Raw genomic sequence first — 27,808 nt, 5'->3', positions numbered from 1 at the left:
AGTGATAGTACTAGCTGCAACCCCACCAGCAGAGGAGGAGTGTTCCTCTTTCTCCACATCCTCGCCAGCACCTGTTTTCTCCTGAGTTTTTGATCTTAGCCATTCTGATTGGTGTGAGGTGAAATCTCAGGGTCGTTTTGATTTGCATTTCCCTGATGACTAAGGGTGTTGAACATTTCTTCAGGTGCTTCTCAGTCATTCAAAATTCTTCAGGCGAAAACTCTTTGTTTAGCTCTGTACCCCATTTTTAATAGGGTTATTTGGCTCTCTGGAGTCTAATTTCTTGAGCACTTTGTATATATTGGATATTAGTCCTCTGTTGGATGTAGGGTCGGTAAAGATCTTTTCCCAATTTGTTGGTTGCCATTTTGTCTGATTGACAGTGTCCTTTGCCTTACAGAAACTTTGTAATTTTATGAGGTCCCATGTGTCAATTCTTGATCTTAGAGCATAATCTATTGGTGTTCTGTTTAGGAACTTTTCCCCTGTGCCCATGTCCTCAAGGATCTTCTCCAGTTTCTTTTCTATTAGTTTCAGTGTGTCTGGTTTTATGTGGATCCACTTGGAGTTGAGCTTAGTACAAGGAGATAAGAATGGATTGATTTGCATTCTTCTGCATGCTGACCTCCAGTTGAACCAGCACCATTTGTTAAAAAGGCTATCTTTTTTCCATTGGATGGTATTAGCTCCTTTGTCAAAGATCAAGTGACCATAGGTGTGTGGGTTCATTTATGGGTCTTCAATTCTATTCCATTGATCTACCTGCCTGTCACTGTACCAATACCATGCAGTTTTTAATGCTATTGCTCCCTGAGACTCCATTTCACACTAGTTAGAATGGCTAAGATAAAATACTCAGGAGACAGCAGGTACTGGCAAGGATGTAGAGAAAAGGAACAGTCCTCCACTACTGGTGGGATTGCAAGCTGGTACAACCACTCTGGAAATCAGCCTGGTGGTTCCTCAGAAAACTGGGCATGATACTACCAGAGGACCCTGTTATACCATTCCTGGGCATATACCCAGAGGATTTGCCAGCATGTGCGATAAACACATGGTCCACTATGTTCATAGCAGTCTTATTTTTAATAGTGAGTAGCTGGAAAGCACCTAGATGTCCTTCAATGGAGAAATGGATACAGAAAATTTTGTATATTGCCCTTAGGCAAATGTGTGGAACTGGAAAATATCATCCTAAGTGAGGTAACTCAATCACAAAAGAACACACATGGCATGCACTCACTGATAAGTGGAAATTAGACCAGAAGTTTGGAATACCCAAGACACAATTCACATATCAAATGATGCCCAAGAAGAAGGAAGAACAAAGTATGGATACTCTAGTCCTTCTTAGAAGGGGGAACAAAATACTCACAGAAGGAGATACAGAGACATAGTGTGATGCAGAGTCTGAGGGAAAGAGCATCCGAAGACTACCCCACCTAATGATCCATCCCATATACAGTTACAAAACCCAGACACTATTATGGATGCCCACAAGTACTTGCTGACTGGAGCTGGATATAGCTGTCACCTGGGAGGTTCTACCAGTGCATATGAAATACAGAGGGGGACACTCCCAGCCAGCCATTGAACTGAGCACAGGGTCTCCAATAGGGGAAATAGAGAAAGGACCTCAGGGGGTGAAGGGGTTTGCAGCACCATAGGAGAGACAACAATATGCACAACCCCGTACTCCAAGAGTTCTCAGAGACAAAAACATCAACCAGATAGTACACATGGTGTTATCCATGTCTCCAGATGCATAGGCAGCAGAGGACGGCCTTTTTGGACATTAAAGGGAGGAGAAGCCACTGGTCCTAGAAAGGCTTACTGCAACAGTGTAGGGGAATACCAGGACAGGAAAGTGAGAGAGGGGTTGATTGGGTAACAGGGGGAGGGGAGATGGCTTATGGGACTTTTGGTGGGGGGACCAGGAAAGGGAAAATCATTTGAAATATAAAGAATGTATCTAATAAAAAATTTAATATTAAAAATTAAAAAAAAGAGTCTGAATAATCAGCTGTGTTTGAGAAAAGGCAATTATCATTCAGGTATATTATTTTGGGAAAATTTCCCTCAGGGTCAGCACACAGAATTAGGTCATAAGCAACCAACATTTAACCTCCTGCTGGTCACACCCAGATGGTACATGTTTTGAGGACATGAAAGTATCATGGAGGACATCTGAGCATTGGCACTATGTGAGGACAGGTGAGGCTATAGGTGAAAACACAGTTCAGTTGCAGTAGAAGCTCCAGGATTGAAGCAGTCATGGAAGAAAATAAAGGCTTCCTATGGCATCCTGTGTCATAGTTACAGTCCCAGAAGAGAGCTGAAGAGAAAGTTTTGCTGAAGGGACAGCCCAATTGTCCAGAGACTCCAGCATTTTGGAGATGTCAGTATCTGGGATGACAGCCATGGTCAGTGGCATTTGTGATGCAGAACCAGCCTGAGTATAGGAGAAAATCTATGTGTGCTCTAGATGGCAACAATGTAGAAAGAGAATTCCCAAGCCATTGTAGCCCAAAAGATAGTGAATGGGTCTCAATCAATAAGCACTCAACTTTTTATACTGTTGAGTTTTGATTTGGTTTTACTGTACACTGAATGTTCCTTCTTGTGTTAAGGTATTTCAGTTTTTTTTTAAATTATGTTTTATAGGAGCCTATGGTCAAGAGAATTGGAAGTTTAAAAGACTTTGGAGCTTTATAGAAACTGGATAATTTGGAGAGATTTTAGATATTTAAGAGAGACTTTTAACTTTAAAAGAAACTTTGAATGTTTTAAAGAAACAACTTTTAAAATTAATTAATTCTTTTGCTTAACATCCTAATATCAGTCCTTCTCCTAGGACCTCCCTCCACAGATCCTTTCTCCCTCCCCGTCCCATTCTCTGAGAATGGGGAGACTCTTGGGAAAACTGAACTTTTAAAGTTCTTGAATTTTTAAGGTTTTAAAAAGTACTCTTTCAGGATAACCTGAAACTTAAAGAACTCATGATACTCATGTCTGACAAAATAACTAGGAAAAGTGAATAATGATTCAGTGAATAGATTTGTGAATGTAATGGTCTCTTCATCCTCTTCTATGACTAGAAAATCTGAGGAATTTACAGAAAATACATGCACACACTAAATTTGACTTTAGTGACCATAGTTATTTAAAACTTACTTCTTTGATATTTTCCCCCTTGATATGCGTATTATGCCTCACTTTAACAGTTGGAACTCAGAATATAGGATACCCATATCGATGTAGAAAGTCTTTTAAAATGATATTTTGTATCCTTGAAAAAAAACTCTACACTTTTTGGGGTTTTGGAAGTCTTCACATGTGAACAGAAGCACTATGAACACTGGAGCTCAACCATCTGCCAGGAAGAATGGCTTGGAAAGTGAACAGAGAAATCTGTTGCATGGTATCTAGACATATCTAGATCCCCCCCCATCAACAAAGACAAAATAGTTGCTGGTAGCCGAGACAAGAGGCTCAGAATATAGCTCCACAACCCATGAGTGTGCTGGGGCTAGACTCACCTTGAACGATACAAGCACCCAGATAGGCAGCATCAGAAAAGGAACACAGCAGGCGACCATGAAAAATGTCTCTTTTAATTTGCAAATATAAAAGGTACCTGTAACACAAATGGAGAAATAATCATCCTAAGGTTTAGTTGAAGCTCAGAAGTAGGAATGTTTGTATAGTCTTGAACCACTAATGTCAGGCCTAGCTCAATGCAGTATCTTGGATATGCCAAGCTTCTCTTTAATACATGTAGAAAGAAGTGGAGAAGTTTCAGCATTTAGAAACCAGAAGTGTATAGGAATTTCTTTTTTTTTTGTTTGTTTTTTTTATTGTTATTTTTTTTATTCGATATAATTTATTTACATTTCAAATGATTTCCCCTTTTCTAGCCCCCCCACTCCCCGAAAGTCCCGTAAGCCCCCTTCTCTTCCCCTGTCCTCCCTCCCACCCCTTCCCAGTTCCCCGTTCTGGTTTTGCCAAATACTGTTTCACTGAGTCTTTCCAGAACCAGGGACCACTCCTGCTTTCTTCTTGTATCTCATTTGATGTGTGGATTATGGTTTGGGTATTCCAGTTTTCTAGGTTAATAACCACTTATTAGTGAGTGCATACCATGATTCACCTTTTGAGTCTGGGTTACCTCACTTAGTATGATGTTCTCTAGCTCCATCCATTTGCCTAAGAATTTCATGAATTCATTGTTTCTAATGGCTGAATAGTACTCCATTGTGTAGATATACCACATTTTTTGCATCCACTCTTCTGTTGAGGGATACCTGGGTTCTTTCCAGCATCTGGCAATTATAAATAGGGCTGCTATGAACATAGTAGAGCATGTATCCTTATTACATGGTGGGGAATCCTCTGGGTATATGCCCAGGAGTGGTATAGCAGGATCTTCTGGAAGTGAGGTGCCCAGGGGAATTTCTAAATGTAAACGGCTTTGGGCTTTTGAAGAAACAAGAATAACCAAGAAAGACATTGCCTAGCAGTTATCACTCCTAAACAAGTAAAACCAAAACTTATCATCAATATTCTAATTTCTTTCTGAAAGATGTAATCATGAACTGGGGTCAATTACTTTAAGAAGATATACTCATTGTTCCTGAAGAATGTAATGGTCTCTTTATCCTCTTCTATGGCTAGAAGAGGCATAAAAGCCAGGGCATCATAGTCACTACTCAGTAAAAACCAAACAACAGCAAGAAGCTTGCTTATGAGCTCAGACATCCAGTTGACTAACACTTGAATCAGGCTCTTGTGTCATTGTATTTGGTCTCCACTTTTCTCCTGGACAAGCTCAGGTATCTGTATCACATGTGGCTGGTAAAGTGGGCTGGGGGAACAGAGGGAAAGGTGGGGTAAATTATATCAGAATCAACTACTATGAAACTCTGCCTGTGTTATGTTGTAGAAAAGCAGAAAAAAATGTGTCCACCTTATGAGAAAACTCAGGAGACTGTATTTACATGTAAAGCCTTTACATTCATAAGTTTTATCATGACACTTTAAAAATTATAGTGCAACACTCCCTCTTCCGATGACCTGCAAAACCAAACCAAACCAAAAGCCAAACAACAAAACCTCAGAGGCAAGAGCTTTTAGATGCTAACTGTGCCCTCTATTCCATTGTCACTGTCCTTTGGGTCAATACATGCTGACCAAATGATTTTCAGGTTCCATGTTCTTTGTTAACCAAATTAACTCCCACCACCCCACTCACATCCTAAGGTCTATTTTGTTTCTTAACCAAAGTAACATATTCTATTCATGCCAATTTTAACGTTTACCCACAGGAGATCTTCCTACCTTCCACATAGCAGGAAGGATAAAGGTTAGAGGATAAAGAACCATGTTAAAAGTTCTGCTTTCTTCCTTAGCAGAACCTTTAATAACATGTTTCAAACTGTCAGTTACAACTTTTAGATAATTAATTTTGGACATCAGTTTTACTGGGCCATGGGATGACCAGATATGCAGTTAAATATAATTTCTGGGTTTCTTAAAGTTTTCTTATGTGTATGGACATGACTTATACAACAAAACACTTGACTACCTTATCTGAGCTTGACACTATGCAATGTATTATAGGACTGAATGGGACAGAAATGCAGAGAGAGAATGAATTTATTCTGTCTGATAATGTGGGCTAACGTATTCTGCTTTTTAAAAAATTTCTCATCCGTAGGTCTTCAGAAAAGGACTAGAATCCACTGGCCCCCTTTGCCTCTTAAACGTGAAGATTGTAGGGATTTTCAGTCTTCATAATTATGCAAGTAAAATAAACTTTATGCAGACATATGTACATAGTCACTCCTGTATATATACATGTGTATACACACACACACACACACACACACACACACAAATCCTACTGTGTGTTTTTCTGGAAAAAACCCTGACTAATACCTCTATTGTTCAGTAATTTGCATAATACTAAGTATTACTTACTCATTTTAAAGAAAAAGAAATGGAAAGCCAGAGAGGGAGATTTGTGTGCTAATATCATAAAAGTTTGGCTTGGTTCAGGACATGGGAGCAACCAGTGTTGGGGGCTACTTGACTGAACGATCAGTGGATCTTTATCTCACATACTTACACTATGCATCGTGTTAGCCATCAAGGTAGTAGGGACACAGGACAGGTACACAAGACAATCTCTTTCCATTTTAGTACATAATTGTACTAAAGAGATAAAGTCCCTAGTAAGTTTATTACCCAGTTTGAATTGAAAGTCTAGATCTTTGCATTGAAGCCTGCAAACTTTAGTGAGCACATTTATTAACCCAAGATATTAAATGTTAAATTAAAATGTTATGCTGATTCAGTAGCCAGGTAGGATATTTGTGTATTCAGTAGCTACATGGTGATGCTGTGTCTTGAGCCATACTTTAAATAATTGGTTTCTTAGTCTTGAGTGAATAGGAGAACCACCTGGGGGCACTCATGATTAACCACCACACAAATGCAAATTAAGAGGTACTTTGAGAATTAATATTATTCCATTCGGAATGGATAAGAAACAAAAAACTAATGATGGCAGGTTTGATGTGGGATGAGGACTCACTGGGGATGGGAGCAAACTGGCACACTCACTACAGAAATCTGTGGTTGTTCCTAAAAGAACTGTAAAAACATCTAATACATGGCACATTATACTTCTCTTGGATATATATTTCAAAGACCTTATATCCTGTTACAGAGATGCTTTTTAAATATGTCCACTGCCATACTGTTAATAGCAGCCAGGAATGGAAACAGCCTAGATGTTTATAAACACTTGAATGGATGCCGTTTTGTCCAATTGACAGTGTCCTTTGCCTTACAGAAACTTTGTAATTTTATGAGGTCCCATTTGTCAATTCTTGATCTTAGAGCATAAGCTATTGGTGTTCTGTTCAGGAACTTTTCCCCTGTGTCCATGCCCTCAAGGGTCTTCCCCAGTTACTTTTCTATTAGTTTCAGTGTGTCTGGTTTTATGTGGAGGTTCTTGATCCACTTGGAGTTGAGCTTAGTACAAGGGGATAAAAATGGATCAAATTGCATTCTTCTGTATGCTGACCTCCAGTTGAACCAGCACCATTTGTTGAAAAGGCTATCTTTTTTCCACTGGATGGTTTTAGCTCCTTTGGGAAAAGATCTTCACTAACCCTACATCCAACAGAGGGCTAATATCCAATATATACAAAGAACTCAAGAAGTTAGACTCCAGAGAGCCAAATAACCTTATTAAAAATGGTGTACAGAGCTAAACAAAGAATTTTCACCTGAAGAATTTCGAATGGTTGAGAAGCACCTGAAGAAATGTTCAACATCATTAGTCATCAGGGAAATGCAAATCAAAACAACCCTGAGATTTCACCTCACACTAGTCAGAATGGCTAAGATTAAAAACTCAGGAGACAACAGGTGTTGGTGAGGATGTGGAGAAAGAGGAACACTCCTCCACTGCTGGTGGGATTGTAAACTGGTACAACCAGTCTGTAAATCAGTATGGCAGTTCCTCAGAAAACTGGGCATGACACTTCTGGAGGACCCTGCCATACCACTCCTGGCCCAGAGGATTCCCCAGCATGCAATAAGGACACATGCTCCACTATGTTCATAGCAGCCTTATTTACAATAGCCAGAACCTGGAAAGAACCCAGATATCCCTCAATGAAGGAATGGATACAGAAAATCTGGTATAGTTACACAATGGAATACTACTCAGCAATTAAAAACAATGAATTCATGAAATTCTTAGGCAAATGGTTGGAACTGGAAAATATCATCCTAAGTGAGGTAACCCAATCACAAAAGAACACACATGGAATACAGTCACTGATAAGTGGATATTAGCCCAGAAACTCTGAATACCCAAGACACAATTAACATATCAAATGATTCCTAAGAAGAAGGAAGGAGAGGGCCCTGGTCCTGGAAAGTCTTGATGCACAATGCAGGGGATTACCAGGACAGAGAAGTGGGAGGGGTTTTATCAGGAAATGGGCTAAGGGAAGAGGGCTTATGAGACTTAGGGAGAGGGGGGAACCAGGAAAGGGGAAATCATTCGGAATGTAAACAAAGAATGCAGAAAATAAAAAACAAAAACAAAAAACAACAAAAAACCCCAGATGAATAGAATGGACAATAAAAAATAGTATATTTACACAGTTGAGCATTAATTAGCTATTATAAAATTCACAAATAAATGGATATAGCTGTCCCCAAAAGAAAAACATCACATTTTCCCTCTCATATGTAGACATCAGCCTAGAATCTATAGATGTACATATTTTTTTCCTTTGTTAGTGTGAGTAATCCACAGAAGTTAGAAAACTAAAGTGTTCATAGAAAGGGGCTTTCAAGGGAGTTGTGATAAAATCATTGGTATAAAGAGTTAATGGAGAATTATGGAAAGAGAAGTGTCAAGTAGGCACAAGGAAGATGAATGTAGAGTATAAGACTTACCCAAAGTATAATAGCCAGAAGCTGGAAAGAACCCAGGTGTCCCTCAATAGAAGAATGGATACAGAAAATGTGTTTTATATATACACAATGGAGTACTATTCAGCCATTAGAAACAATGAATTCATGAAATTCTTAGGCAAATGGATGGAGCTGGAGAACATCATGCTAAGTGAGGTAACCCAGTCTCAAAAGATCAATCATGGTATGCACTCACTAAAAAGTGGATAGTAACCTAGAAAACTGGAATACCCAAAACATAATCCATACATCAAATGAGGTACACGAAGAAAGGAGGAGTGGCCCCTTGTTCTGGAAAGACTCAGTGTAGCAGTATAGGGCAAAACCAGAAGAGGGAAGTGGGAAGGGGTGGATGGGAGAACAGGGGGAGGGAAGGGGGCTGGCTTATGGGACTTTTGGGGAGTGGGGGGCCAGAAAAGGGGAAATCATTTGAAATGTAAATAAAAAATATATCCAATTAAAAAAAAGAAAAAAAAAGAAAAGTGCAGTTGTGTAAAACCAAAATAATAATAATAATAATAATAATAATAATAATAATAATAATAAATAAAAAAAAAGAATTTCCCAAAGATTTCTCAACTGAGGAAACTTGAATGGCTCTAAAGCACCTAAACAAATGTTCAGCATTCTTAGTTATCAGGAAAATGCAAATCAAAACAACACTGAGATTTCATCTTACACCAGTCAGAATGGCTAAGATGAAAAACTCAGGGGACAGCAGATGCTGGAGAGGATGTAGGGAAAAAGGAACACTTCTCCATTGTTGGTGAGATTGCAGGCTGGTAAAACCACTCTGGAAATCAGTTTGGTGATTCCTCAGAAAATTAGACATAGTTCATATGTGCCCAGCTATGCCACTCCTGGGCATATACCCAGAAGATGCTCCTACATGTAATAAGGACACATGCTCCACTATGTTCATAGCTGCCTTATTTATAATAGCAGAAGCTGGAAAGAACCTAGATGTCCCTCGACAGAGGAACAGATACAGAAAAGTGGTATATATACACAATGGAGTACTATTCAACTCTTAAAAACAATGAATTCATGAAATTCTTAGGCAAATGGATGGAACTAGAAATTGTCATCCTGAGCAAGGCAACCCAACCACAAAAGAACACACATGGTATGCACTCACTAATAAGCAGATAATAATAATAAGCTCAAAAATAAGTTACAATTTACCCAGCACAGGAAGCTCAAGAAGGAGGACTTAAGTGAGGGTGCTTTGGTTCCTCTAAAAAAGGGAACAAAATACTCATAGGTGTAATGGGAGACTATGTATGGAACAGAGACTGAAGTAAAGGCTACCCAGAGACTGCCTTACCTGGGGATTCATCCTATAAACAGTCAACAAACCTGGACACTACTATGGGCGACAAGAAGTGTATATCAAAAGAAGCATGACATGGTTGTCTCTGGAGAGGCCCTGCCAGAGCCTTACAAATACAGAGGCAGAAACTAGCAACCAACTATTGGACTGGGCATGGGGTTCCGAATGGAGAAGCTGGAGAGTGGTCTGGGCGAGCTGAAGGGGTATACAGCCCTATGGGAAGAACAATGATTTCATCCACCCAGATGCCCCAAGACTCCCAGGGACTGAACCATCTACCAAGGGGCACACATGGTTCCAGCCAAAAATATGGCAGAGGAAGGCCTTCTTAGGCATCAGTGGGAGGAATTGTCCTTGGTCAGCTAAAGGCTCAACAGAGGCCCCAACAAAGGGAAATTAAGGGGGGCGGGAGGTGGGAGTGTGCTTGGTGGAGGGGCATATATGTGGAGGCAGGGGGAGGGAGGAGGGGTTGGGAGTCTTTAGGGAGGGGGGGGAATCAGGAAAGGTTTTACCATTGGCAATGTAAATGAAGATGATATTCAATAAAAAGAAGACTTTCCCAAAATATCATATGGAAAACTAATATTGTAGAAGCTTCATATCATATATCTTATACATACATAAAAAGAGTTAAAGCACACCCTATACAAGGCAACACAGCCCTTACTGACATGACAGGCTAACAAATACAAAGTTTATTCTCAGGAGTAGGTTATATATTTTGGACTTGTTGACAAGAGAGGTCACAAAGACTGCCCAAACATTGCATGCTGTTGACAATGCTCTTGGGTATGCTCCAGAATGTGGTAGTAAGAGTCTGCTGTTGATAACACCACATACTTGAGTCCTATAACACAGAAAAATCAAACTGGTAGTGATCAGGAAACCTCTCTACTAACTATCTTTTATCTGGGAAGAGCTGTATAATCTACCAGAGGTCAGAATAAACATTAATTATAGCCACTTGTTCACTGCTTAAGACTAACTGGCCAAACAAGACCTTCCCACTGTAGAGATAGTGGCTTAAACAACATAAAGAAACGAACCATTTTATGATTGGATTTATTGTCTGCTACACAAGATGAATCCATACTAGGTAGTGTTATGGCATTGAAAAACTATGACTGGACAGGTTATAGGTCCTAGGAGAGAAACCACTACCTGTACACCACTAAATATATATCAAACTGAGGCATCTCCTTTTGATTTATCATTATACCCACCGTTTAAAGAACCTCTCAACTTTCATCAGAGAAGGTGCTTGTTTTTTCAGTAAATGGTGTCACCATGATCCTTAGCTGGCAAAAGTGCCAAAACAAACAGACTGTAGACTATTCAATTCTGAATGGATTGAGTATATCACTCCTTCCTCTTCCAAAGATGACAGAGTCAAATTTAGTGGATGACTACAAAGAAGCACTGTCTTTCGAACACAGCTATACATACAAACTCAAAGTCAATGTGACAAGATGCATAAGACATGTTAAGTCCAAATGCATGTCAATTCCAGGATGGAAAGGGGGCATTGATATGAAGAACAATTACCAGACAAAGAGCCTTTGACAATTGCTATCTCCTGGGAATGGGTTATTATTTTTTCTAAGAATGTAGCCCCTGATAAGGATAGTGAGCATGCTCTAGTGAAAGTCCATACATACGAATATATCAGGCAGCACAACTGGTCTCAAGTGGGAAAAAAAGACTCAAAATTGGGTGGGAGGGAAGTGGAGCAGCTCTGGGAATAGTTAGAGAAGGAAGGTTGGACATGCTGAAAATTCATTTACAAAATTTTCAAAGAATTAAAAATTAAAATGAAAGAAAATACAAATTCTATTTGTTTCTAAATGGTAACCTGGACCCAACTAATCAGCATCTGGGATACCATCAAAATTTGTACATAAATGTTCATGGTGGTATTAATCATTATAACTAAAAACATTAGCAATTCAAATGCTCACTAACTGATGAATAGATAAAACTAATGTGGCATATAGATGCAATAAAATATCATAAGTATAAAAATATGATACTGATAGAAATTAGAGTCATTTACTATAGTTTTGTATTATTTTACTATTTTATGAGACTTTCCCAATAACAACAGATTCATCCTTTATTTAAGATTGTGCCATATGTTCAAACTTTCTTCACCAATGCTTTATTCAGTATCAGGTGGTCAGCATTGAAAATACATATATGATTAACATTATATGGACTGAATTTATTATATTTAGGAGTATATATATTCATATACCTCTATAGATATATTCATGCATACAAAACAATTAGTAAAAATAAGGTCATAAATCTGAATGAAAGCAGCAAGGAGTATAGAAAATGGCTTAGGTGAAGAAAAGAGAAGGGAGAAAAGTCATTCAGTATAATCTCAAAAGTAAAATAAAATAAAAGACAAAAAACATCTTCAATATATAGATAAATAAATGAAAAAAGTGAGTGGAATACTACTAAGCTATTAAAAACAATGACTTCACGAAATTCTCAGGCAAATGGATGGCATTTGAAAATATCCTGAGTGAGGTAACCCAGTCACAAAAGAACTCACTGATAAGTGAATATTAGCCCAAAAGCTTAGAACACCCCAAGATCCAATTCTCAGACCACATGAAGTTCAAGAAGAAGGAAGACCAAGGTGTTGATTTTGTTCTTCTTAGAAGGGGGAACAAAATACTCATGGGAGCAAATACAGAGACAAAGTGTGGAGCAGAGACTGAATGAAAGGCTATCCAGAGACTGCCCCACCTGAGGATCCATCCCATATACAGTCACCGAACCCAGACTCTATTATGGATGCTGGGAAGTGCTTACTGAAAGGAGCCTGATGCTTTCAGCCAACCACTGGACTGAGTTGTGGGGTCCCTGATAGAGGAGTTAGAGAAGGGACTGGAGAAGCTGAGGGGGTTTTCAGCCCTGTGTGTGTGTGTGTGTGTGTGTGTGTGTGTGAGCAACAGTGTTAACCGGCCAGACCCTCTGGATCTCCAGGGGACTGGACTACTAACGAAAAAGTACACATGGAGAGACCCATGGCTCCAGCTGTATATGTGGCAGAGGATGGCCTTGTTGGACAACAGGGAGAAGAGTGGCCCTTGGTTCTGTAGGAAATTGATGCCCCAGTGTAGGGGAATGCTGCAGAAAGGCAGGAGTGGGTGGGTGGGGGAGCACCCTCATAGAGGCAGGAGGAGGAGGAGGTGTAACAGGGGGGTCTCCGGAGGGGAGACCTGGGGAGAGGATAACATTTGAAATGTAAATAAAGTATCCAATTCATTTATTTTTAATTTTTTCTACACACCTCTTTTAATGAGTTGTTGCAAACACACAAGCCGCAGAAAAATCTTAAACAGAGTGCAAAATAGTGCAGTACCTCCAAAATGCATAAAGTCCAGCAGTAATATGAGAATGTATTACCCAAACAGTAGAAGAATCCAAAGGTAGTCAGTGCTTGAGAAAGCCTACTTTCCATCACAGTAGCCAAACTTATCAAAATTTGTCAGTAAAAAAAATAGCTTTACAAACAGCTGCCATATGTTCTGAACTCCCAGAAAGGTGATAGCAGCTATGAATCAATATTATACTGCATCTCTGAGAGTCAATACTGTAATTAACAAAATAAAAATCTTAATTTTAAGTACTATATCTCAGGATCACATTCCAACAGCATTACAATAATACAAAACCACTTCTAAGAGAAGTTAGGTTGTCTTAAATCTTATTTTAAAAAATCCAACCACTGTGTAGAATTCTACACAAATACCACCAGAAAGCAAACAATTACCTTGATCAAGAAAGGAAAACTTTTTCTACACAAACATACAAGTTAGTCTATTAAGGTTTAATGCCATTTTATTCCCCAGATATAAGACTATGGTTTCAAAGAACACCCTAAAAAGTCATTTTAGTTTGTCAATGAGTTTCTGATCAACCTCAAAAGGTAATTATCATTTAAGCTAAAAATAATTTTAAAGAAAATAGCAATTTAAAAAAGATTTAATAACATTCTCAAAAAAAAAAAAAGATTGGTGACAGCAGAATGGCTGTCATTGTGTTAAACTTTAAAGTCTTATAAACACTAGTCAGTCTACATACAGAAATGCTTCTTTGACTTTCCTAGTAGGCATTAAATGTCTCTTGAAACCTCACTTCCTTAACACAATCTTGCTGAATGATCATCATTTTTAAAAAACTAAATTATTTTTCTTTTTATAAAATTGAGTTTAATATGTCATGGTATTAACCCTGCAATAAAGCTCATAGGTTACATTTGGAAAAAAAATAAATAGCAAAAGTGACTCATTAAATTTTATACACTTTTAAAATTTTATACAGTTTTAATTGAAATACGATATCACTGTCCCCTTTCCATTTCCTCCTTCCTGCCCCTCCCTGATGCTTTCCCTCAAAGCCCTTCCATGGCCCTCCCATGATAGTATTTTTTCTTTCTCCTTTTTTTAAATTGGATATTTTATTTATTTACATTTCAAATGTTATGCCCTTTCCCTGTTTCCCCTACGAAAACCCCTTATCCCATCCTCCCTCCCCAATATTATTTTTTCTTTGATTATTATTGTTACATACATACATATATTCATGCATACAAAAATAATGTGTGTGTATGTATATATTTATCTATTTATTTTCCTAAGTATGTTGTTAGTACATTCAAGGAGTTTTTCTTATTTATTTATTTATTTTTTATTGAAAAGGAAAGTAGAAACACTTTATGATAAAATTAAAGATTTACATGAAAAATATTTCAGATAAAATAGAAGAGATACATAGAAAAACATGTTAAAATTGACAGTTTTCATGGGAAATAAAAGAGTAAAGTGGTAGACATGTAAAACATAGCTAAATTAATTGAAATATGAAATACAAACATTTTATAATGGAATTGAAGATTTACATGGAAAATATTTCTGATAAAATTGTAGAAAAATTTTAGGTGTTAAAAATTTTAAACATGTTAAAATTGAAGATTATCATGCAAAAATTTATATAGATGTAATAATGGTAGGCATAAAAATATTCCTAAGTTCATTGAAAGTGGAATTATAAACATTTTCTGATAAACTTTGAGATTTACATGGAAAATATTTCTGATAAAATTGAAGAAATATATAGAAAAACAAGTCAAAATGAAAGATTATCATGGAAATTATACAGATAAAGTGATAGGCATAAAGATGATTCTAAGTTGATTGAGGGTGGAATTATGAAAATTTCAGATCAAATTGAAGATTTACATGGAAATATTTCTGTTAAAATTCAAGAAATATATAGGCAAACACGTTAAATTGACTATTTTATGAAAAAATTTATATATAAAATGGTAGATATAAAAACTCTAAATTAATTGAAGGTGGAATTAGAAATGTTTGTGATAAAAAGATTTACATTGAAAACATTTCTGATAAAATAGAAGAAATATATAGAAAGACATATTAAAATTGAAGATTATGATGAAAAATAATGCAGATAAAAATGATAGACATAAAAAAATTACTAAATTAATAAAAAGGGGAAGTACAAAGATTTTCTGATGAAACCGAAGATTTTCATGAGAAATACTTCAGTTACTCTATGTTTTTTTATTGGAGAGTTGAGTCCATTGTTGTTGAGATATTAAGGAATAGTGACTGTTGTCTGTTACTTTTGATGTTATTTTTATGTTTGTGTGGGTATCTTCCTTTGGGTTTGTTGGCAGAAGATTACTTTCTGGTTTTTTCTAGAGTGTAGTTTCCCTCCTTGCGTTAGCATTTTCTATCTATTATCCTTTGTAGGACTGGATTTGTGGGAAGATAGTGTGTAAATTTGCTTTTATCATGGAATATCTTGGTTTCTCCATCTATGGTGATTGAGAGTTTTGCTGAGTATAGTAGCCTGGGCTGGCCTTTGTGTTCTCTTAGGGTCTGTATGAGGTCTGCCCAGGATCTTCTAGCTTTCATCATCTCTGGTGAGAAGTCTGGTATAATTCTGATAGGTCTGCCTTTATATGTTATTTGCCCTTTTTCCCTTACTGCTTTTAATATTCTTTCTTTGTTTAGTGAATTTGGTGTTTTGATTATTATGTGCTGGGAGGAATTTCTGTTCTGGTCCAGTCTGTTTAGAGTCCTGAAGGCTTCTTGTATGTTCATGGGCATCTCTTTCTCTAGGTTAGGAAAGTTTTCTTCTATAATTGTGTTGAAGATATTCACTGGCCCTTTACGTTGGAAATCTTCACTCTTGTCTATACCTATAATCCTTAGATTTGGTCTTCTCATTGTGTCCTGGAGTTCCTGGATGTTTTGGGTTGCCAGCTTTATGCATTTTGCATTTTCTTTGACTGCTGAGTCAATGTTTTCTATGGTATCTTCAGCACCGGAGGTTTTCTCTTCTATCTCTTGTATTCTGTTGTTGATGCTTGCATCTATGACTCCTGAATTCTTTCCAAGGTTTCCTATCTCCAGAGATGTCTCACTTTGTGATTTCTATATTGTTTCTACTTCCACTCTTTAGATCCTGGATGGTTTTGTTCAGTTCCTTCACTTGATTGTTTATGTTTCCTGTAATTCTTTAAGGGATTTTTGTGTCTTTTCTTTAAGGGCTTCTGCCTGTTGACCCATGATCTCCTGTATTTCTTTAAGGGATTTTTGTGTTTCCTCTTTAAGGGCTTTTACCTGTTGACTGATGTTCTCCTGTATTTCTTTAAGGGAGCTATTTAAATCTTTCTTGAAGTCCTCTATAAGCATCATGAGATATGATTTTAAATCCAACTTTTGCTTTTCCAGTGTGTTGGGGTATCCAGGACTTGCTATGGTAGGAGAACTGGGTTCTGGTGTTGCCATGAGGACTTGTTTCTGTTGGCAGGGCTCTTGTGCATGCCTTTCGCCATCTGGCTATCTCTGGTACTAGTTGGCATTGTTGTCTCTGGCTGGAGTTTTTTCCTCTTGTTGGCCTGTAAGTCTGTGTCCTTACTCCTCTGAGCTCAGAAGTGAAAGCCTGCTGTGAGATCACTCTCTACCAGCAGACTATGCATAGAAGGCTGTGGAGTTTCCTGGCTTCCTGGTACAAAATGGCAGTGGGAAGACTTCTGTCCCAGCTCCTCCACTGATCTTAGGCCCTGTGTGTTCCTAGCTGTTCCGCTCCAGAGATGTGAAAGCACTGCTGGGAGATCTCTCTCTCTCTTGTTGGGCTATGCACAGAAGGCTGTGGAGTCTCCTGGCTCCCTGGTGCAAATGGTTTTTCAATTAAAAATTTGTCTTGGAGTTTTGATGTGTCCTTAGGTGTGTCTTTTTTTATTATTATTAAGTATATTCTTTATTTACACTTCAAATGTTGTCCCCTTTCCTGTTTCCCCCCTCACCCCAAAATTCCATAAGCCATCTACCCTTCCCCAGGTAACCCACCCCTGCTTCCCTGTCCTGGTATTCCTCCACACTATGGCATCAAGTCTTTCCAGGACCAAGGGCCTCTCCCCCATTTGGTATTCAACAAGTTCATCCTCTGCTGCCAATATGTCTGGTGCCATGGGTAACTCCATGTGTACCCTTTGGTTCATGGTTTTGTCCCTGGGACAAAAATAATGTGTATGTATGTACGTATATATTTATCTATGTATTTTCCTAAGTATGCTGTTAGTACATTCAAGGAGTTTTTCAATTAAAAAATTGTCTTGGAGTTTTGATGTGACCTTAGGTATGTCTTTTTGTTGTTTTTGTTGTTGTTGTTAGTGTTTTGTTTTTTTTGTGAGTGTGTATTCTTTCTATTTTTCAATTGTTATTTCAGGTTTGGGGTGGTGTCAATGGGTGTTATTTGTTGTTGTTGTTATACTTTTATTTTCCTCTAACTAATTGTATTCTTCCACTTACGTAGATAACTTGAGCTGAGAAAAAAATAAACAAATAAATTATAAAAAAATTTCAAATTTTTAGGCCAAATCAGGTCAGAGTTACATATTTGTCCATAATTTCACTGACATGAGATATCTGGAATATATGAATCTATAGAAACAGAAAGCAAATTAATAGTTGTCAGGGAAAACTGTTGAGAGACAGATCATTACTGCTGTTGAATACTGTGTGTGTATGTGTGTGTGTGTGTGTGTGTGTGTTTATTGTGGTAGTGAATTTTGGACTTCAATAGTGACATTAGTTTTATAACATTATGAATATGCTTGTGAAATTTATGCATTTATTAATTTTATTCAGTGAGAAGAAAAAGATTTAAAAACAATACCATCCAATGTATCTGTCAACTATTTTTCTCCACATTTCACACAGGCACACACCTTTACATGTACAAATACATATATACACTCATATACATTCACACATGTATATACATATACAGAATGGGCCAAGTCCTTCACTTTCCCCATGTCAACAATCAGGATGCCATGTATTTGCCTTTTAATAGGATCCAGACCTAAGGAGATAATTGTCAATTATGATTACATATGGCAATTTGGATGTTACCAAATTAGATCCTCATCACAATCTAGGTGCATGACAACTTCTTCAGCTAACAATCCAGTAGGAGGCCATCTGGGGTCATGATCAGCAACTTGTACCAAGTTTTTCAGGGAAACAAAACTCTAAGATTAATTGAATATAAATCCAGAAGAGAAGTAAAGTGTGCTCAGAAGTTATCATTTAGCAAGTGGAAAGCAAAACAGCTAATTGTCCTCTCTGTCCAGAAATCTTGTCCTTCAAGAAAGTCTTTGATTCAAAAAGACAGACTGGCTACTCTCTGCATTTTCCCATACCAAAAAGATAGTCAACTTCTGCTTTTATTACCACTCCACTGTCGAATGTTCTAGAAAGCTTCCCTTTCATAATCATTGCTTTCTTGTACAGATAATACTGAGATTGGTTCTCTATAAAGTATTCCAAACCCAAGAATATGAGGAGCACAATGCTGACTCCAAAGTCTGCTTTCTGGAGGTGTTCTGATCTTGAAAATAGGAATGTCTAGCCTATAAGATAGCAGAGGCTCTGCCTGAATGCAAGTGGTAGAATAAATATGCAAAAAGAAAAAAATACCTTGTGAGCTCTTCTTTTATCTTCAAGGGTTCATGTGGGTAGAATTTCACTCTAAAGCACATGGTATATGGTGGATGAGCTGAAACATCATAAAGAAAAGGCATGAGATACGCGGCAAAAGATCACAGACTCAAACACACATTGGGACGTCAGCCATGAAAGAACCAACCAGCAGGGAAGGTAGGGGTAGTGTAGGAAAGAAGCCAATAGAATGCTCAATAAAATACCATGATGGTGACAAAAACAAAGAAAATGTTTAACAGGATACCCAGAGCAAATGTATAAGCACCCAAGGCAAGAAGAACCTCATCACTCTACATCACAACTCATCTTCCCCCTTTCATCTCTCCAGATCACAGCTCAAAGGAATATTTTCTCCTCTGACACTTCCCACTCTCATGCAAAAGCCAAACTGCCAGAAGCCCTATTCAGGTTTGGGATCCACGAAAGATCCATTGACTGTGAGTTAGAAAATTGCCATTGTATATGTGTTCTTAAATAAAAAAGATGAAGGCTTTGAAACACAATTGCTGTTTTTAAGAAGTCGATCATATGCACACTTGTAGGTTTTTTATTATTATCTACATATGAGGTTAGATGAAATTATATTCTCTAATTCTTCTTTTAACCAAAGAGCTGACAGTATCTGAACTATTCAGGATGTAAACCAAATCTGTGTCATAGAAAGAAGCACTAGTCTGACTATATAATGAAGAATATTCATATGAGAAATAATTGTCATCATGTTTTCATTGGGTTAGTGAGATAGCTTGGCAAGTGAAGAAACTGACTCCTGAATCTGATGACCTGAGTTCAGTCCCTGAGACTAGCATGGTGAAGTAGAGAACCAACTGCTGCAAGTGATTGTCTGATTATCACATGTCTTATACCTTATAAAAATAATTATAATGAAAATAATTTAATAGAAAATACAGCCATCATAAGAACAATATCTTTATGTTAAAAAACTCTGAGCATGGGCGCACACGCGCGCGTGTGCGCGCGCACACACACACACACACACACACACACACACTACTACTACTACTACAGACACACAGGAGTCAGTATGTTGTTTTCATGGTAGCAAATTTCCTAAGTCATTACTACCAACACTGGGTCATGTTACTATATTTAAGAAAGAAAGGACTTGAAGCATTGAGGCCTACGTGTACTCAAGAAATTGAGGCAGGAAAATCACCATTAGTTTGAGACCACATTAGTTTCATTTGTAGGAGAGCTACATACTGAGACCCTGTCTTTAAAACAATAAATTCTAATAAAAGAAGAGAAAGACTGAGAAGAGCACTTACTGTGAAAGCAAGAACACCTGAGATCAAGTAGTCCCGTTCCCCCCCGCCCCCGCCGCCCCCAACACACACACAGACACAAGTCGGCATGGTTGGGCAAATCTGTAACCTTGCACTGATAGGCAGATGTGAATAAACCTGGCGCTGCTCTTGTGAACCAATCCCCTAATGAACGGAGGGAAGAGGGCTTTTCTGACTTATGAGGGAACTGGGAAAGGGAAAATCATTTGAAATGTAAACAAAGAATATAGAAAAAAAAGAATAAGAAAAAAAAAAGGAGCCAATCGCTGAGCGAGTAGGTGAGGCTTCCGGGTTGGAAAGAGGAAGAGAGGAAGTAGGAGAGAGGGACTTTCCTTTGGAGCTGTGACAGCAGAGGGGTAAGATGTAGCTGCTATAATTTCCTGGTATCATGGTGGATCTGCAAACTGGAGGGATCAGATTTTAATAAGGATTGCAAGATTGGGTGTTAGTTGTTGTGCCCAGAGATTTAGTTACCATTGTTTCTGAACTAAGTTTCTCTTGTGTTTTCTTTCACATGGCAGCTTGTCTGGGTTCAAGAGAGAAAGATATGGCAGCCAAGCGTGGGTTTGCCCAAGGTGCTCCACAAAGGCAGTAGGGGATTTGATGCATGGGGTTGGTAGTGACTTGCCAGTGGGAATCTAGCAAGCTGGATGGAGACATTTCAGGAGCTCTGGGACAGTGAATCTCTATGAGATATAAACAAGTAGGCCATTGCCTGCCAGTGCGTGGCTAGTCAGGCCACTAGGGCAGATTTTTCTCACAACAGGCAGACACTGGAGGTTCCTGAGGCTTCTGCATAGTCAGCATAGACAAATGGTATTCTTCAGGTTCCCCAATAAGGTAGAAAACAATGAAAGAAGACATCATTCTCCTCTGGAATCCATTTATGTCCACATACTGTACATACCATAGACACAAATAAGTACCATAAGAAGTAGTATATTTTTTAAGAACTATGAAAAGTGGACACTTTTCATATGGCAATACTGCAGCTTAGAAAAGTACAAGTGAGCCTCAAGTCATTGCCCTTTCATATTTAGAACCCAAAATATTTTATCATTGAACATTATCACTATTTGATTCTTTGAAAACATTTTTAAATTATGAAACTTTTTATTATAAAACATTTGTTGTTGTATTTTTAATTTCATTTTTTGAGGATATGATTACATAATTTCTCCCTTCCCATTCTTTTATACAAACGCTTTATTAACAGAAAGCTGTTTTTACTAAAGAAGAAAAACTGAACCAAAGACTTAAGAGGATAATTTTCTCTATTTCTTCCTTAATTATCTTTTATTAATGTTTTCTAAAAATTTACATAAATACATAGAATAATAGCCAATAAACAGAATGATAGGTCAACCATCCTCCTTCAGTTTTTCTTGGTTCCTCACCTGCCACTGTTCAAGATTACCAAGTGCCACCTCTCCTCTCTTTATCAGAAATTTCTTTACATTCTTCAACAGATTTTATGACCATATAAATATATATTATATGTGGAGTTATCTTTTATTTTTTCTGTCAAAATTAAATCAAACTGTACATATTTCTTAATTTTTATCATATAAAGATATATTTGTCCCTCTCTCTAGTAGAGTATATATAATATTTATACAACCTCCCATAAGCAGCAATAAGTCATATAGTGTGTAAATCCAAGTTTATTCAGGTATTTGCCTTCAATTTTCATTTACATTAATTTCAAATTTTTACAATTAAAATATTTTGTGGTATGCATTATTTTATATGTCATGATACAGTCCAAAAGTGCAATGACCAATATTGTATTGGCAAATGTCTTCAAAGATATAGAAAACTAAGTTATCTGACTAGAAGCAACTACATAAAATGTGATTACAAATGCTTTCTTTCTTTCTTTCTTTCTTTCTTTCTTTCTTTCTTTCTTTCTTTCTTTCTGTCTGTCTTTCTTTCTTTCTTTCTTTTCTTTTTCTCTCTCTTTTTTTTTTTTACAAGTTGGGCCACAATCTTCTATGAGATGAACTTACCATGCCCTACAATTGGGTGTAGCACAGATTTAAGTACATCACACACAAATCAAAACTAGTAATCTGAAATGGAAATTTCTTTGGAGACTCAGTTGTATCATGTCATGTTTTAATGGAAGCTGTCTTGTGAGAGGGCAAATGATGTTTTTCTGGAAACTGCCTTGTGAGAGTATGTTTTCCTGAAATAGACATGTAAGAGGATGTTTTGCTGGAGGAGACACATGAAAGGGCATGTTTTGTTTTCCTGGAGCAGGTGCTTGATAGCATTTTGGATAGAGTGTAAATTGAACCCCACAGACAGTGAAAGGATGCTTTTGCTACACCTTGCAATGCTTCACTGGTATTCACTATCTATGCAATGTTTCAGTGGACTTTGTTTGTCTTTGTTGGTCTTTGCTGAATCTTTGCTGGTCTTCACTAGTCTTCACTTCATAGAGAGAAACTCACCAAAGAATTTCTCATGGTATTTTGGTTGATTCTTGCCACTTCTGCTGACTTTTGCCAATTTGGTGAAGCCTTGAGGTTTCTGCTGGATTGGGCCATTGCTACTGAATTCCTGACAACAAAGATTGGAATCTTACCACAGAACTACTTCTTAGCAGGTCTACACCCCCTTGTCTTATTAACCTTCTTTCTTCTTTACTTTAATTCAGTGGGCTAAAAAGGAGGTTGAAGCATTTAAGAACCCTAAATAACATAGGCTTTGAAAAATCTAAGCCTACAGTGATTTTGCAAAGAGACACATAGCTCTACATTAAACATGTGAGTGGAGGAATACTTCCACCCAGTCACCCTCACTCTAATGCAAAGGCTGCATCTGTCACCTAAGAATTCTGCTTTATTAGAAAACAGTGCTCCCAGTATTATTGTCTTTTCTCTTTTTAATTTTTTATAAAATATTTATTTTATGTGCATGACTAGTTAGCCTTCATGTACATATGTGCATCTCTTCTGTGCTGGTGCTTGCAGAGGCCAGAAGAGGACATAGGGTGCCCTGGACCTGGTGTTACAGACTATGCTGGCATGTGGATGCTAGGAAACTATGCTAGGAAACTATGCCAGGTCTTCTGAAAAAGCAACAAGATTAAAAAGTGATCTGAACTACCAAGCCATCACTCCAGCCTAAAAACTAATGTTGTACTGATGGTTTTTACTAGACCCCTTATTAGAAATGAAGTAATACATGGTAATAGGAATAAAAGAGTAGGAGTTACTTTTCAAGGCCCAATGTTTCAATTTTCTTCAATTATCATATAACCTATCATATGTTACTAGTATTGGACCAACATCACTTGTCTCTTGTAGACAAAATAATAGTTTCTATAATTCACTTTAATAGAGAAATAAAACGAGATGAAAAATAAAGCTATTTAACATTTTTTTCATTCAACAAGGAGATAAAGGGGAGTCATTTATATATTTTCAAGTGTCTTAGGCACTGGCTTAGGGTGAGAAGGTAGCAGTTGAGCTCTGACATCTGTTCATAGCAGCTGTATCAGTGATGACCATAATCTTTCTAGGTGCCAAATGGCATCTGGCACTTACTGCTTGAGACATGTCCAATGACTTCAATTTCCATCTAAATAAATAATTCTCCTGTTAAATACTTTCCTTGAGCAAGCCATATAAATTTCCTGCTTCCTATTTTGAAAGATGGGACGTTAGCCAGCGTGTTGACCCCAGAAGTATTTAGATTGATCTAGTGGGTTTTTGGCACATTTACATGGGACATTAGCTAATGTAAGGTTTCCTTGTTAAGAAAAGTACTCATCTAAGTAGAGGGACAAAAACAGCAGGTAGAAATGGGAGTTAATAGAAGGGGATGAATACATTTTGCTTATCTCAAAAGCTCAAAAACATGTTCTAAGTCATGTAAATTGTGTGGTGTGTGTGTGTGTGTGTGTGTGTGTGTGTATGTGTGTGTGTGTGTGTGTGTGTGGTGCTGGGGAGTGGTGTTGGTGGGAATTACTACTGAGAAGAAGCAGTGAAAGGAAGAATCTGAAACACCAATTTTAGATGCCAGGATCAAGCAACTTGTCTGGGAAATGCAGGAGTCTCTACTGGCTGACAGATTGATGCACAGACAGATGACAGGTCAAGTGTCCCCTTAAGGTAGATCATTGGCCACTTTTCCACCAAGTCCCCTTCTTTTGGAAATCATTCCTTTCTGGAATTATTAGGACTTCTATTATGTATTTTTTGGTTTCTTAAAAAAATGCATACAGTGCAGTTTGACTGTATTCTTGAAACCATTCTGTGGAAACATGGAAGAAGAGAGGGGTTTCTATTCTCCATACCCCCTTTCTTTTCTTTTCATTTATTTGATTGGATATTTTTTGTATTTACATTTTAAACGTTTTTCCCTTTCCAGGTCTCCTCTTCAGAAGCTCCCTATCCAATTCCCCCTCCCCTTGCCTCTATGAGGGTGCTCCCCTATCCACCCACCAACTTCTGTCCTCCCATACTGGCATTCCCCTACACTGGGGCATCGAGTACCCTCAGGCCCAAGAGTCTTTCCTCCCACTGATGTCCTACAAGTCCATCCTCTGCCACAGGTCTTCTACTGTCTACATCCTTTTTCAATACTGTGCTCAAGTACTATCTAAAACAATAAAGCAAACAAGGGGAATAAAAGGATCGCAAACAGGAAAAATATAAGCTTAGCTATCTCTATTTGCAGAAGAATGAAATTTTCATAAGACACCCAAATTTCTATCAGGAAACATTCAGCAATGTGTAGTTTTTCTACACAGCACTGGTAAACAGAAAGAAGCCATCAATACTTCTACCCAGAATACTATAAAAAATTATCTAGAAATAAACTTAGTAAAAAATTTTAAAGCTCTGAGGAAAGACAAGTAAGATGCTAGGGAATTGAAAAATATCCCACATTAATGGATTGGTAAAGCCCCTATCATGAGAACATATAACTTCTGCCCCCTAATATATGACAGAGATGCTAAAAACTTATGCTGAAAAAACAAAGGTATCTTTCTTCAGAAAACCAGGAACCCACAGTTATAAGAATGAAATTAGAAAGATGAATCTTTGAAACAATTATCAGTATGTAGGCAAATAATAACATAACCCCAGATCCCAAGAAGTAAAAATTGACAACAATGAAGAGAGAAATAGACACTATAACAAAAGGAGAGATTTTAGTAGTCTATATTTGTTTATATACATAAATATAAGAATTTAAATATTTTGTCAACTTGTGAACTAAAAAGCTTTAAAAGACTATCTTAGAGTTTTGCTGCCATAAACAGACACCATGACCATGGCAAGTCTTACAAAGGGCAACATTCAATTGGGACTGTCTTACAGGTTCAGAGGTACAGGCCATTATCATCAAGGCAGGAGCATGGCAGCATTCAGACAGGCATGGTGCAGAGGAGCTGAGCGTTCTAGATTTCATCTGAATGCTGCTAGCAGAATACTGACTTCCTTCATGTGGTTTATTCTGAATCTCTTCATCTTATCCTCAGCTCTTCCAACAAGAGCATAAAGTAGCCACATTCTTCACCAAAGTACCACAAAACCGGTCTCTAGGCCACATTTGAAACTCTCCATAGAAACCTCGTGGGCCAGGTCGACACCATTTAAATCACTCTCAGTAACAATAGGATAGCTCATTAAGCCCCATTTAAAGCATTCCACTGCTTTCCAAATCCAAAGTCCCCAAATCCACATTCTTTTTTTTAATTTGATATATTTTTTATTTACATTTCAAATGATTTCCCCTTTTCTAGACCCCTACTCCCCGAAAGTCCCATCAGTCCCCTTCCCTCCCCCTGTTTTCCCACCCAACCCTTCCCACTTCTCTGTTCTGGTTTTGCCCTATACTGCTTCACTGAGTATTTCCAGAACAAGGGGCCACTCCTCCATTCTCCTTGTACCTCATTTGATGTGTGGATTATGTTTTTGGTATTCCAGTTTTCTAGGTTAATATCCACTTATTAGTGAGTGCATACCATGATTCACCTTTTGAGACTGGGTTACCTCACTTAGTATAATGTTCTCCAGCTCCATCCATTTGCCTAAGAATTTCATGAATTCATTGTTTCTAATGGCTGAATAGTACTCCATTGTGTAGATATACCACATTTTTTGCATCCACTCTTCTGTTGAGGGATACCTGGGTTCTTTCCAGCTTCTGGCTATTATAAATAGGGCTGCTATGAACATAGTGGAACCTGTATCCTTATTACATGCTGGGGAATCTTCTGGGTATATGCCCAGGAGTGGTATAGCCGGATCTTCTGGAAGTGAGGTGCCCAGTTTTCAGAGGAACCGCCATACTAAGGAATCCTTAGTTATAGTTTTGATACAAATGTCTAGTCTATTTTGTCTTGTAATGGTATAGTTGGAATAGTTCTTATAATTTCTATGTAAGTGGCAATTTCCCTCCATCTGTTTACTATACTAGTTGTATTTAAATATTGAAATGGTTGGTCTCTCTAAGCAGCATGAGGTCTGAATTTTTAATCTAATTTGACAACCTATGGATTGTTTAATGTTCCAAACTTCATTGATATTGCTGCACTATCCTGCCTCTTATATAGTTCTCTTTCTGTTCTTGTTGGAATTGAGTGGGCAACTCAGAAATTGTTATAATGTCATACCATTTATAAACTCTGACAGAATAAATGACTGGGAGGGTGTATTTGTAGGGTCTGCTATATTCACATGCTGATGTGCCATTTATATTGTGTTCTTAATTTCAACCTCTGTAGTTGGCAGCCATTTGATGATGTTACTTCCATGCTCCAAAACAACCATTTTAACTGTCCTTCTCCTGGTTGCAGGGCATGGGTGATTCCTTTCTGTGATAATGCTATCATGCAGGTGTGTGAGGTGTGCATTGACATGAATGTGTTTGTGTGTAGAGGCTAGTTGAGTGAGGTATCATGGGACTACAACTTTATATCACCTAAGAAGGGAGAAGAAATACAAACATACAGTCTGCTGGATTTAGTTGCATAATTCCAGCATCCCTTGGTTTCCCTTCAGCCTAAGTCACTGGTTTTGCTATTTCTGTCAAGCCAGAGTGCTGACAATTTATTTTCTCAATTATTGATAATTTTGAAATATAGAGTTTTTAAGATTAATTTTTAAGTGATAATTTTTGGCAACTCTAATATTGATCGAAAGCCAGAGCAGTGTTGCCTGTTAATACTGACTGCTCAGAAAGCCAGAAGAAACTGATGGGATTCCAGAATGTGGAAGCTAACCTGAGCAGCATGGGGAGAGTATGTGTCTTAAAAAAATAAAGAATATAAGAATTAAAAAAAAAAGAATGAAATTACACTGGAGTTTTATCACCTTGCACCAAAACTAACTGCAAGTGGATCCAACACATAAATGTGAGACCTGAAAGTGCTAGAAGGGGAAATAGGCTTCGTCATAGGAGATAGATCTAGAACAGGACTTTCTCAAGAAGACTTAATTTGCTCAAGATTTAAGGTTACCAGTTGACAAGTGGAATTTAATAACATTAAAAAGCTTCTGCACATCTAAGGAAACAACCAAATGAGTCAAATGGGTGAACAGAAATTCGACAGAATTGGAATCTTTGCCTTCTGTGCATCTCACTGAGGA

General features: G+C 37.7%; 1 protein-coding gene across 1 annotated transcript in view; it reads right to left on the bottom strand.

Moving 5' to 3' along the window:
- The window catches only part of Frmd3 (FERM domain containing 3), a 207,214-nt gene that overhangs the window by 84,577 nt on the left and 94,829 nt on the right, over nucleotides 1-27,808 (bottom strand). The window contains exons 4-5 of the mRNA XM_052176669.1: nucleotides 18,868-18,946; nucleotides 3,540-3,637 (exon numbers count right to left, since the gene is read on the bottom strand). Coding sequence (XP_052032629.1) covers nucleotides 3,540-3,637; nucleotides 18,868-18,946 — 177 coding nt within the window. The remainder of the gene's footprint in view (nucleotides 1-3,539; nucleotides 3,638-18,867; nucleotides 18,947-27,808) is intronic.

Source organism: Apodemus sylvaticus, chromosome 3 (assembly GCF_947179515.1).
Source record: "Apodemus sylvaticus chromosome 3, mApoSyl1.1, whole genome shotgun sequence".
NCBI classification, from domain to species: Eukaryota; Metazoa; Chordata; class Mammalia; order Rodentia; family Muridae; genus Apodemus; species Apodemus sylvaticus.
The sequence above is the reverse complement of the archived record's forward strand: the minus strand, read 5'-3'. Positions and strand labels throughout refer to the sequence as shown.